Source organism: Coenobita brevimanus, chromosome 41, assembly GCF_032717465.1.
Source record: "Coenobita brevimanus isolate Jiangsu-jjx chromosome 41, ASM3271746v2, whole genome shotgun sequence".
NCBI lineage: Eukaryota > Metazoa > Arthropoda > Malacostraca > Decapoda > Coenobitidae > Coenobita > Coenobita brevimanus.
The window spans coordinates 6977832-6990705 of NC_136994.1; the positions used below are offsets into that span (position 1 = coordinate 6977832).

The 12874-nt window shown below is 43.6% G+C and overlaps 1 protein-coding gene across 1 annotated transcript; it reads left to right on the plus strand.

The window, feature by feature from the left end:
- Positions 1 to 293: 293 nt before the first annotated feature.
- LOC145397476 (cytochrome P450 2L1-like) lies at positions 294 to 11631 on the plus strand. The gene is made up of 8 exons (XM_080270530.1): positions 294 to 420; positions 1767 to 1985; positions 3023 to 3222; positions 4129 to 4246; positions 5410 to 5590; positions 5778 to 5895; positions 6611 to 6716; positions 11429 to 11631. Exons 1-8 carry the CDS (start codon positions 294 to 296, stop codon positions 11629 to 11631), a joined length of 1272 nt encoding a protein of 423 aa, XP_080126656.1.
- The last annotated feature ends 1243 nt before the right edge of the window (positions 11632 to 12874 follow it).

Consider the following 12874-nt stretch of genomic DNA (forward strand, 5'->3'; position numbering starts at 1 on the left):
TTCCTCTTGACACAGCTGGTCATTCAATACTTTCTTCTCCGCACAGCTGGTCATTCAGTAGTTTCATCAACACAAAGAGCTGGTCATTCAGTAGTTTCCTCTCCACACAGCTGATCACATGAAAGTTTCCTCTCCACAGAGCAGGTCATTCAGTAGTTTCCTCTCCACACGTCATGGTCATTTAAAAGTTTCCTCTTCACACAGCTGGTCATTCAGTAGTTTCCTCTTCACACAGCTGGTCACTAGTTTTCACTCATCAGCTGGTCACCCACTCTCTCTCCCGCAGATGGCGTATGGGCAGTCGAGTCAACGTCTTCTTGTGCAACTATGAGGTCATCAAGAGAGCGATGGCAAAGCTGGAGTTGTCAGACAGGCCAGACTATCAAACCTACAATGCATACGGCAGTGGCTCCATGCTGGGTGAGAAAGAGAGAGAGAGAGAGAGAGAGAGAGAGAGAGAGAGAGAGAGAGAGGCAAACAAACGGACGGACAGACAGGCAGATAAGGAGAGAGAGAGAGAGAGAGAGAGAGAGAGAGAGAGAGAGAGAGAGAGAGAGAGAGAGAGAGAGAGAGAGAGTGTTTTTATTAATCTTATCATTAGACACTTCTATTCATTCATATCTAAATCACAACAGGATGGTCCAAGAACACCTCTCCACTATCAACTTTTGTCGAACTAGTGTGTGGTGCGTGGACGACTTAATATCCTTCTAAGAGCATTGGTGTGGCGGTGGGAATAGGAAATGAATAAGTGATGCAGGATAGACATTGATAACAGTCTGCTGGTGTGGGCGTGGGTGTGGCAATGGGGGTACTAAACAGACAAATGATGCAGAACAGACATTGATAACAGTCTATTGGTGTGGGTGTGGGTGTGGCAGTGGGGGTTGGAAATGAATAAATGATGCTGGATAGATAATAATAACAGTCTTCTGGTGTGGGCATGGGTGAAGCAGTAGGAGTAGTACTTGTATATGAATAGATGATGCAGGCTAGACATTGATAACGATCTGTTGGTGTGTGTATGGGTGTGGCAGCGTGAGTAGGAAGTGAATAAATGATTCAGGATAGACCTTGATAACAGTCTGCTGATGTGGGCGTGGGTGCGCCGATGGGAGTAGGAAATGAATTAATGATGCATGATAGACATTCATAGTTGATTGAGAAGTCTCCACAACATTGCATACGGACACCATCTATGGTAAAGAAGCTCCCAAACACCTATTCCTAAGCGGCTTATATTTTTTTATTACACCTTAATGTCGGTCCCCGTGTTGTTTAAATCATCCTAATATCACCATACTTTGCACAGATAACGTACAAAACGTTATAAACAGCAGTATCCAAAAATAAATCTCGATGAAAGTAACACGGACCTTCATCTCCATCTGATTTACAACACTTTTTTGGCTGTTTGATCCATATCCATAGCACCTCTTCGTGACTAGACTCATATATCAGTGTTAGTCTAATGTTACGATTCAGCATTGAAGAAGGGCAGTGTCAGTATTAGTTAAGTTGGTGTAAACCGTACACAGAGCAGTAACATCCTCTACCCTAAGCATCATCTTCAAAAGCAGGATCATGGGAGAGAAGAATTTTTGCTTGGTCCTCTTCTGGTTTCAAGACTTGGGCCTGGGACTGCACATAGTTCTTCTCTACTGTATAAATAAATAGGAATCAATTATCACAAAATACCACAGCTGAATATATACAACCAAATATACAACTAATATATACAACTAAACTTACATCCTCTACTGCAGGCATAGCCTTCAGCAACGGGGCCCCATGGCAGAGAAATCGTCGCTTTGCCCTTCGTCAGCTTCGGGACCTGGGCATGGGGAAGACTTGCTTGGAGGAGGTGATGCACAGGGAGGCAGGGTATCTGGTGCAAGACTATAAGAAGCACACGGGCAAGGAACAACCACCCCCTCTGTCTCTTGGGGTGGCCATATTGAATGTGGTGTGGAAGATGATTGCTGGTGAGTTGAACACTAGAACAACGTTCACTGTATTTGCTCGACCCTCTAAAACGTATGAGTAAACTAAATGTCGGTGGCTCAGTCGGTAGAGAGGTGGACTGCGGTCCTACCGGACCCAGGTTCAAATCCCAGCTGGGGCAGGGAACATTGTAAGGATTTGAATTTCATGTAGAGCAGACTTTACTGATCAACCAGAAGACCCGCCAACAAGTCGTAAAAATAGCCTCGCTAATACCAATAGACCACTCCCGTATGAGACAGCCCTAGCATGTATTCAATATGGACGGTGGGTGTTAGTGCCGAAGTGGTGACATGTAGACATGTATGATGTGTAGGAGGACTACTATGCCTTGGGAGCAGGCTATGAAGCCTATGCCCAGAGTCAATAACATTAAAAAAAAAACAAAGCCGTAAATATAAGAAATTTGGGTATGGACTGAGGGAGGACGTGGCCACATAAACCCCTCCTCCAGTCCATTAGAAGACTGAATGTAGTCAGGGAGGGGCCCGGTTGTCTCTCTTGCTGAAAAAATAGTCGCATTTACTTCTGTTAAGTTACGTGTCTCTTTTAGTCATATCTTTTTGTGACATGAATGCAATATTTGTATATAACATAAACTATACTCCTGGAAGCTCTGAGCACGATTCACGTAAGAGTTCTTGTCCAAGAGTATGACAATACAGGCAGGATCTGGTTGACAAGCAGTGGCTGACTGGTGCCGGATACATAAACAGGGTCTGAAAATGTCTCCAAAAGGACCCTAAACAAAGGTATGATCAAGTTATCTTCGCCTAGCACATTGTTAGACACAGAGACGAATGCTGGAGCTGTTCAGGGTGCTCTGCACTGGAGCAGTTCTCTGCTGGGATACAGCAGCTTCCATGTTCTGGGTCCACCATTCTCTCATCAAACTTTGCTTCCATACTGTTCTTATTCGTTCAACTTTCCTTCTGCTTTGCTCTTGCTCCACTTCATCTTTGACATTCCCACATAAATTTCCTTCCTGTTTTTTGTCCTTCATCTGCTTCTTCCCCAGACATTCGTTACGAAATAGACGACCCGCGTGGACAGGAAGCCATCGCGTTAGTCGTCTCCATGCACGAATCTCTTCAAGGTCCAGTCTTTCTCTTCAACCTCTTCCCTTGGCTTCTTAAAGTAGCCCCTCCCTTCCTCAAGAAAAAACTGGGCTACGATAAAGTTCAGCGACGGGTGGAGATAATCCAGGATAAAGTTTCTGTGAGTACCCATGAGGGTCGGTTATATATTGAGTCTCTTGGTGGGAGATTCAGGTTAAAACTTGAACTCTTTATTTTCTCAATGCTTTGGGCTGGACAGACCAGACAGATCATAGACAACGTAACCCAAAACGTTAGAGAAATGAACGTTTCGGGCTACACAGAACCCATCTTCAGAGAGTGTAGCCCAAAACGTAAAAGACAATAATGACTTGAAACTCTGTGTCTTCCTCCCATCCAACATTTCCACTTGAATTGGATCATCTGTATATTACATCTCCCTTGTGAATTCTTTTACGTTGTGGGAATGGCTCAGTCTGCTGATGTGGGTCTGGGAGTAGGTTATCTAAGCACAATGAAATGCCACACCTAATTATAGGTTACATTTACTAGTAATAAAGGTAGCAGTGATTAGCATTCTTCTTTCTTCTTGTTGTTTTTCATTTTCTTCTTATCTTTTTCTTCTTCCATCTCGTCCTCGTCCTCGTCCTCCTCCTCGTCCTCCTCCTCCTTGTCCTCCTTCTCCTCCTCCTCGTCCTTGTCCTCCTCCTCCTCCTCTTATTCGTCTTCTTCTTGTCACCAAGACATGATATGGACAGCATGTGGAGTTGCAACAATGCACAGTATTTTTGTGCCACTGAACTAAGTAAGATAAATTGCAAAAGGATGAAACTCTGGACCAAGTTAGAAACAGAGAAAAACAAATAGTAAAATATCGAACTGAATAAAGGTGGATGGAGAAAATTAACAAAGACAGGCAACTCAAGGACATTTTAACAAGGACAGGCAACTCATGGCCATATTAACAAGGACGCGCAACTCAAGGCCATATTAACAAGGAAGGGCAAGTCAAGGACATACCGTATTAACAATAACACACAACTCGAGGCATAGTTTGGTGTTGCAGGAGGTGCTGAAGGATCACAAGGACACACTGGACCCGTCTCACCCCAGGGACCTCATAGACCAGTACCTGATACAGATGGACCACAACAAAGGAGTGGCAACGGACGCTCCATACACAGGTGAGTTTAAGTACCACTGTAGGCGTCGTGACACCTTTCCCTAAGTGATCTATTTAAGGGTGAGGCCATGGATGCCCACTACACAAATGAGATTAAAGGCAGTATTCTAGGTGGCTTAGGGGGTATCTAGGCCTGTTCCAGCACAATATAAAAGGTGTTACATATAAAATCCTATAACGATACATCAAAGGTCAGTCACTGGGCAAGGTCAACCAAAATAATTTTTATTTTATTTAGACCAAACTTTATCGAACGGTTGAGGATATGGCAAGAATAAATGGATTTAGTTTTGAGTATAATCAGTTAAAGATCAAAGTTACACTATAGTGCCACACAGCAAGGTCAACTCAAGCAGTTTTGATCTTATCAGAATCAACCTTTTATTTATTTATTGCATTGTCAGAATGTCACTGTTTGCAGGGTTCAAGGCTATGATATCCACACTGCGCTTGGACATCTCTAATTTTGCCAAGTATAATACTTTAGCTAGGCTCACATTCCAGACAAATAACTTTCTCGCTACAAATTTCCTTTCTCATTCCTGGATTTCTATGTAATATTAGCTGACTTGAGGTTTGCTGGGATCATCATCACCAAATCAAGATTTGTATTTTCGTCAGTTAAGGAAGCTCCCTGACACCTCATCCTAAGTTATTTATTTTTGGATATGGCTGGATAACATCAACTTGTATGTTAAGTACACTGAGTATGATGGCATTGGAAAGACTTAAGTGAAACAAAAGAGAATGACAGAGAGTAATAAGCAAAATGACCTGCTTGGGAAGAGGTCTTAGGCAGCTTGCTCAACTGATGAGAAGATGGGCCCAACTTTCCTTTGAACAGTACCAGAATATTCTGCCTACATTCACACCACCGGTTATTTTTTTCATATTATTCAGAGTTGGATTTTGGTGTTATGATTATCAACTTACTGTTTCCTGGGACTGAGACTGCCATATCAACTCTGTGATGGGCAGTACCAAAATATTCCACTTACATTCAAGTCACCAGTTATCCCGTTCATACTTATCAGTGTTGGATTTGAGTGTTGTAATAATCAGTTTAATGTTTACCCAAACTGGGACAAGAATAACCTCCTCTGGGCAGTACCAGAATATTCCGCTTACATTCAAATTGCCAGTTATCCTTTTCATATTCTTCAGAGCTGGATTTGCGTACTATGATTCTTGACTTACTGTTCGCCGGGACTGAGACCACCTTTTATACTGTGCGCTGGGCCATCTTGTATTTAGCCAAGTACCCGGAGGTGCAGGCCAGGGTGCAGAGGGAAATCGATCGAGAGGTCCCAAGAGACAGCTTTCTCTTCTACTACGAGAGGAGCAAGTAAGAGAGTTTGGTGGCAGAATCTCACTGTCTGTCTGTCTGTCTATCTTTCTCTCTCATAAGATTCCCAGTTCCAGCTTTTGATATGACCCGCCAGAGTTCCATGTATGAACATTAATTTTGGTGGTATAACTATTCTCTCTCTCTCTCTCTCTCTCTCTCTCTCTCTCTCTCTCTCTCTCCCCAGACTACCGTACCTGGAGGCAGTGATTCATGAGGTGCACCGTATTGCCTCTCTGGTCCCTTTGGCCATCGCTCATGCCGCCTCCTCAGACATCATGCTGGACGGGTACCTCATTCCCAAGGTTAGTGACCGTGATTCGAATCCAGGAGGCTTGTATTCTCGGAGGCTCCGTAGTCCCACTTCCTAAGTGATTTACCATGCTTATTACATCTTTAACACTATACTGTATTGTATGCTATTTATATAATTTAAGTATCGCAGCAATGACACAGAAGTTGATGTTGAGGCACTATGTACAACATAAATCAGTAAGAAACAAATGTTGTGAAATATCCGAAGCCACTTAGAACAGCCAGGAAGAAAATTAGAAAGAGTAAGTAAAAAATAAATAATTCATGTTATTAAAGTAGTTAAGGTGAAAATAAGGAAAATATCTTTGAAAACGCACAATATCCACATTATTACCAGCTGTGATGGAGATGTTGGTATTGATTTCAGTTTATGAGTGTGTGTGTGTGTGTGTGTGTGTGTGTGTGTGTGTGTGTGTGTGTGTGTGTGTGTGTGTGTGTCTTAGCACGATAACTGCGCAACAACTCAAGATATCACAAAATTTCATAGGTGTATAATACGGATAAAAATCTCGGACGAGTTCGAAATTGATGAAGGTAGGTCAAGGTTACTCATTTTCCGAGCCGCGCTAGATATGTATCGGCTCACGGCTGGTGTGATTTCCTACTTGGGGGTGCCTCTTATTATTATTATTATTATTAATTATTAATTATTATTATTAATACCAGGGCACAGTGGTTGTCCCTCACTTGGAGTTCTGCCACAAGGATTCTCAGTTCTGGGACCAACCAAATAAATTCAACCCAGACCACTTCCTCAACCCAGACGGCTCATTTAACAACAGGAAGGAGGGGTTCCTGCCATTTGGAAGTGGTATGTTGATGATAAGGAAACAAAAGGCAAAGAGAATAGTCATCATTTTCATCGTCATCATCATCATCTTCATCATCATCATTTATAATTATTGATACTATATTATTTTTACTTTAACTTTGTCAGATTTTTAAAAAATCTTTTTCCACCTTATTTATTGTAGTTTTAGTGAGTCCGGAAGTGCAACAGTGTGTGGCTAAATGGAAGGAGGTGTCATCGAGACTAATTTGGGTGAAAGTGAAATTTGACCGTAAATAATGGGTACCTGTGAGTGCATATGGGCCTGGTAGTAAATGAGATAGAGAATAGAGGGAGTCTTTCTAGAATGATGTTGATGAGTGTCTACAGAGATTTGGAGCGAATGTGAATGTGGTAATGATGGGAGATCTGAATGCTAGAGTGAGAAATGTAGCAGTTGAAGGTGTAGTTGGTATGCATGATGTGCTTGGAAGAAATGAAAATGGAGAATGAATGATAGGGATGTGTGTTGAGCGTTAATGGTAGCTGGAAATACCATGTTTGAGAAGAAAGATATTTATAGGTATACATGGGTGAGACAGGAGGGTGGAAGGGTTGTTGATAGAGCACTGGACTATGTGATTGTGTCCAGGAATGTAGGAGGAAGATTGTTGGATGTGAGAGTTTTGAGAGGGGGAGGTGGAGGTATGTCTGACCACTACCTGGTGGAGGGAAAATTGAGAGTAGGTAAAAGATGGGTGAGAGCTAGGAGAGTTGTGTGTGGCAGGGAGGTTTCAAAAGTGAATGAGTTGGATAAAAGAGAGAAAATGACAGAGTATCAGGAGAAATTGAAAGACGAGTGGATCGCAGTGAAAGATCAGGAAAATGGCAGTGTGGAGGAGGAATGGCAGTTGTTTAAGAGTGCTGTGGTAGGGCATGCGGAAGAGGTATGTGGTGTGAGACGAGTGGGTGGTGGGATTAGAAAAGGAAGTCAGTGGTGGTACGAGGAAGTGAGTATGGCTGTGGCTGAGAAGAGACGTGGATATGAAGTGCTGCTGCAGAGAATGGATGAGATATCATATGAGAGGTATAAGGAAAAGAGGAATAGGGCGAAATGGACTATGCATAATGCTAAAGTGACAGCAGATGAGAGGTGGCGTAGGTGGATGACAGTGAATTTTCAACAGAATAAGAAAATGTTTTGCAAGGAGGCAAAAAGGGTGCGAAAGGGATAGTCTAGGAAGGAAGAGCTAGGAAACGGAGAGGATGGAAGGATATTAACTGAGATGCATGTAGTAAGGGAGAGATGGGCTGAGTATTTTGAAAGATTGCTATATGTAGAGAAGGACAGGGAGGCTGAAACTGTGGCAGATGGTTGGGTGCAAGGAATGAATGTGCTGTGAGAGCTGAATGATTCTTTGATCACTGTGGAGGAAATGCAGGAGGCAGTAAAGAAGATGAAAACAGGGAAAGCTGTATGTATCGATGAGTGTGCTGAGGAATGCCTGAAAGGTGGTGGAGTGACTCTCGTTGAGTGATTAGTAAGATTGTTAATTGTGTGTTTTGTGAGAGGTATGGTGCCACTTGAGTGGATAAGTGATTGTGTGGTTCCGTTGTATAAAGGTAAGGGTCATAAGTATAAATATACCAGTTTTAGGAGTGTAAGTCTGTTAAGTGTTGTAAGTAAGGTGTATGACAGAGTGCTAATTAAGAGAGTTTGAGAGGGTAAGGGGGAAGTGACTGGTGATGAGTCAGTGTTGATTTAGGAGAGGGAGGGATGCGTGGATCAGGTGTTTGCTGTGGCACAGGTGTGTGGAAAATAGTTAACCAGAGGTAAAGATGTGTTTTAGGCGTTAATGGATTAAGGGAAAGCGTATGATATAATTAATAGGGCGGTTTTGTGGACTGTTTTAAGATTGTATGGACTTAAAGGTAGGTTGCAAAGAAGAGTGAAAAGTTTTTTTTTGTAAACAGTAGAGCATATGTAAGAGTGGGAAATTCGGTAAGTGATGGGTTTCCCATGAGAGAGGGGCTGCGGCAGGGATGTGTAATGTCGCCATGACTGTTTAATATTATGGATAGGATTGTAAGGGAGGTAAATGCAAAAGTGTTAGGTGGAGGTCTGAGACTGGTGAATGATGATGGTAGTGAGTGGAATCTGAATCAGCTGGTGTTGGCGGATGAATCAGCTGGTGTTGGCGGATGATACTGCACTGGTGGCTAATTCAGAGAAGAGATTGAGACAGTTGGTAGAGGAGTTGGGAAAGGTGTGTGAAAGGAGGAAATTAAGAGTAAGTGAGAGTAATAGTAAAGTGATCAAGTGTACGAGGTTGGTAGATGGTTGGAGGTGGAATATAGTTTTGAAGGGTGAGTTGCTTAAGAAGGTAGATTGTTTTAAGTATTTAGGGTCACATGTTGCTGTGGATGGAACAATAGATGCAGAAAGGAAATTTAAAATGAATGAAACACGAAAGGTGCTGGGAGGAATGAAAAAAGTGTTTAGATGTTGTTCGCTTAGAATGGATGCAAAGAGAAGGCTGTATGAGGGGGTTGTGGCGCTGACTACGTTTTATGGGGCTGAAACATGGAATATATGTGTAGCAGAGAGGAATAGTTTTAATGTAATATAGGTGAGGTGTCTGCGGAGTATGTGTGGATTGGCGCATATGGATCGAGTGAGAAATGATGAAGTGCGAAGGAGAACTGGAGTTGTGGAGGAAATGGCTGACTGAGTTAAGCAGAGGGTGTTGCGATGGTTTGGGCATAATATGGAAAGAATGGATGATCGGTGATTGGTGAATAAGATAAAGTGATCGGATGTGAGAGGTGTAAGGCTGAGAGGAAGACCACAAATAGGATGGATGGACAGTGTGAAAAAAATCGCTGGATGCGAGAGGGATGTCTGTTGAGCAAGGAAGAGTGATAGAAATGATTGGAGAGAGATTGTGAATGAAGAAATGATGACGCAGCCCTGAGGGGATATTCTCTTGTATTTGGTCTGATCAGCTGATCAGGAAAGGAGTGGGTAAGGGAATGGGTCCATTATGATGTGGAAGGGGTAAACCATCTCAGCTGTCGGGCTATGCTGCAGATGTAGCTGTCAGCACTGCGGAGTTCACCCTCGTATGGTGTGGTGCGGTGAGGATCTGTCCCTTCTCCCCCTGGGGCTAAGAAGCGAATGTATGTGTTTGTGTGGATGAGTAAATTGGGATTGTGTCTTCCTGTCTCGCCTACCTGCCTTTCTTTGGGGGAAGGAGCCTAGGTATATTGACTGATAGATTTCTTGTAGCTCAGAGCCTAGACAATACTATGGTTCTCCCTCTTTTCCACAGGACTTCTTCATGACTGGCATCCTCTTATGCTAATGTACTGTTATAACTCAGCATTCAGGATCGAGGGATGGTAAGTTTTGGCCAAGCTATAGTGTAAGGGATATATTCTTATTGTCATACACTATCATTATCCTGGCTCTTCTTCTAGTCGACACCAATTCTTATTCCAGTCAACACCAGCTCTTAATCCAGTCAACACCGGCTCATATTCCAGTCCACACCATCCCTTATTCTAGCCCACACCAGCTCTCATTCCAGCCCACACAAGCTCTTTTATCAGGCCACACTAGCCATTATTCAAGCCCACACCAGCTCTTATTCCAGCCTACACCAGCTCTTACTCCAGAACACACACAGCTCTTATTCCAGCCCACACCAGCTCTTCCTTCAGTCCACATCAGCTCTTATTCCTGCCTACACCACCTCTTATTCCAGCCCTTATTTCAGCTCCATTTCCAGACCACGACAGCTCTTAATCCAGTCCCAGCCAGTTTATATTTCAGTCCTTATTCTAACCCTTATTCCAGCCCACACCAGCTCTAATTCCAGCTCACACCAGTTCTTAATCCACCTTACACCAAAATATTATTCCAGTCCACACCAGCTCTTATTCCGACCCACAAGAGCTCTTTTTCCACCTGACACCTTCTCTTTTTCCAGCCTACACCAGCTTCTACTCCAGCCCACACCAGGTCTTATTCCAGCACACACAAGCTCTTTCTCCAGTCCGCACCAGCTTTTATTCTAGTCCACACCAGCACTTATTCCAGCCAATACATGCTCTTATTCCAGTCCACACCAGCTCTTTTTGCAGTTCACACCTGCTCTTATTCCAACACACACCAAGTCTTATTCCAGTCCACATCAGCTCTTTCTCCAGTTCACACCAGCTCTTAATCCAGTCCACACCAGCTCTTATTCTAGTTCACCCCAGCTCCTATTTCAGCCCTCACCAGCTCTTATACCCAACACCAGCTCTTATTCCAGCCAACACCAGTTCTTATTCCAACCAACACCAGTTCTTATTCCAGCCCACACCAGCCCTTCTTCCACCCCTTATTCCAACTTTTCCTCCCCCTCCCCCAGATCTTATTCCACCCCTTATTCCACCTCTTATTCCAGCCCACTCCAGCTCTTATTCCAGGCCACACCAGGTCTTATTCCAGCCCACACGATCTGTTTTTCCAGTCAACACCAGCTATTGTTCTAGTTCAAACCAGGTTTTATTCCAGTCCACACCAGCTCTTATTACAGCCCACACCTGCTCTCATTCCAGCCCACAGCAGCTCTCATTTCTGCCCACATTACATCTTATTCAAGTCCACATCAGCTCTTATTCCAGTCCACACCATTTCTTATTCTAGTCCTCAACAGCTCCTATTCCGGTCCAAACCAACTCTTATTCCAGTTCAACCTCCACAGGTCGCAGGGTGTGCGTTGGGGAAAGTTTGGCCAAGGTAGAGATCTTTGTGCTTCTGACGGCGTTGTTGCAGAATTTCACCTTCTCACCGCCGCAGGGAGAGACGCTGAAGGCGGAGAGAGAACCATACATATCACTTCTCAATACCCCAAAGCCGTACAGGGTGGTGATTGAGGAGAGACAGAGTGTGAAGAGGGAGGAGTAGAAGGGAAGGAGATAGGGGAGGGAAAAGGTGTGTGTGTGTGTGTGTGTGTGTGTGAGAGAGAGAGAGAGAGAGAGAGAGAGAGAGAGAGAGAGAATAAAGAAAAGATCAGTTCCCAAGGCTGCATTACACACCTTGGATGGACATTCAGTGTGTAGTCACCTAATCTCAGTATCCAATGGGGAAAGAAATAATTAAAAATATATCCAATTTTAGCACCATTTTAAACAGTGGATTTAGTTTCATGTGGATTCTATTGCGATACATGTAACTAGAAAAAGGGATTTACTCATGCAAATATATTATTCTTTATATATCTATTTTATATCCATCCATCTATCGGTCTTGCAAAGGTGGGGTGTGCATCTCCGACGGTTAGCCCATGGCGCCAAGCCGTCTACACTCGCATGATCGCATCTGCCATACCAACGGTTACCTTACCCCCTCCCTCGCCCTCAGTCACCTAATGTCGGGCAGGGAATATGTACGTGTAATGCCCAGCTCCGCGGTGCCTGGCTGTCTTGTTACCCATAGCATACCAGGCTCATTGCAAATGAGAAATATGTTTCGCTGAGGGTGGGGGATGGAGAGAGGATTATTGAGAGGAGCATGTGTAGTTAAAAGGAAAGACAGACTGACAAATGAGGAAGTGCAGGAGCGTTGTGGTGTTAATGTGAACGTGATAGAAAGCGTTAGGAGAAAATACACTGAGGTGGTTTGGCCATGTGGAGAGGATGGAGAGCGAGAGACAAGCGAGAAGAGTGTATGTGAGTGAGGTGGAGGGGGGGAGGAGAGGGAGGGGAGGCCTAAGATGAGATGGAAGGATGGGATGGAGGTATGTGAGAGAGAAGGCGGTGAGCCAGTGGCGTATCCAGGAAATTTGCCAGGGGGGGCAAACACTTGGAATATTTCCCCATAATATGTCACCACAAATTTTCCTAGATTTGATGTTTTATGTCATCAGAAATAAATTGACATAATTACTGTCGCATTTGTTCCAATGTCCTAAAGAAAAACTATCTTTTCCCCACGTATTCACAGCTTTCTTGAAGTTACTTTAAGTTAATAGCTAATAATCCTTTCAGAGGACAAGTATGTAAAAACACTCAGTACATAATGTTACCAGAGGTCTACTATTTCATTAGAGAGAAAATGGAAACACCAGCAATAAATTAGAACATAAGAACATAAGAAGAGAGGATAACTGCAGTAGGCCGGTTGGCCCATGCTAGGCAGCTCCTAGAAG

Excerpts from the sequence above, each read along its gene's own strand:
- LOC145397476 (XM_080270530.1), top strand. The coding sequence starts at position 294 with ATGGGCAGTCGAGTCAACGTCTTCTTGTGCAACTATGAGGTCATCAAG. Across the intron at positions 4,247-5,409 it reads AACGGACGCTCCATACACAG|AGCTGGATTTGCGTACTATG; the intron begins GTGAGTTTAAGT and ends CATATTCTTCAG. Across the intron at positions 5,591-5,777 it reads TTCTACTACGAGAGGAGCAA|ACTACCGTACCTGGAGGCAG; the intron begins GTAAGAGAGTTT and ends CTCTCTCCCCAG.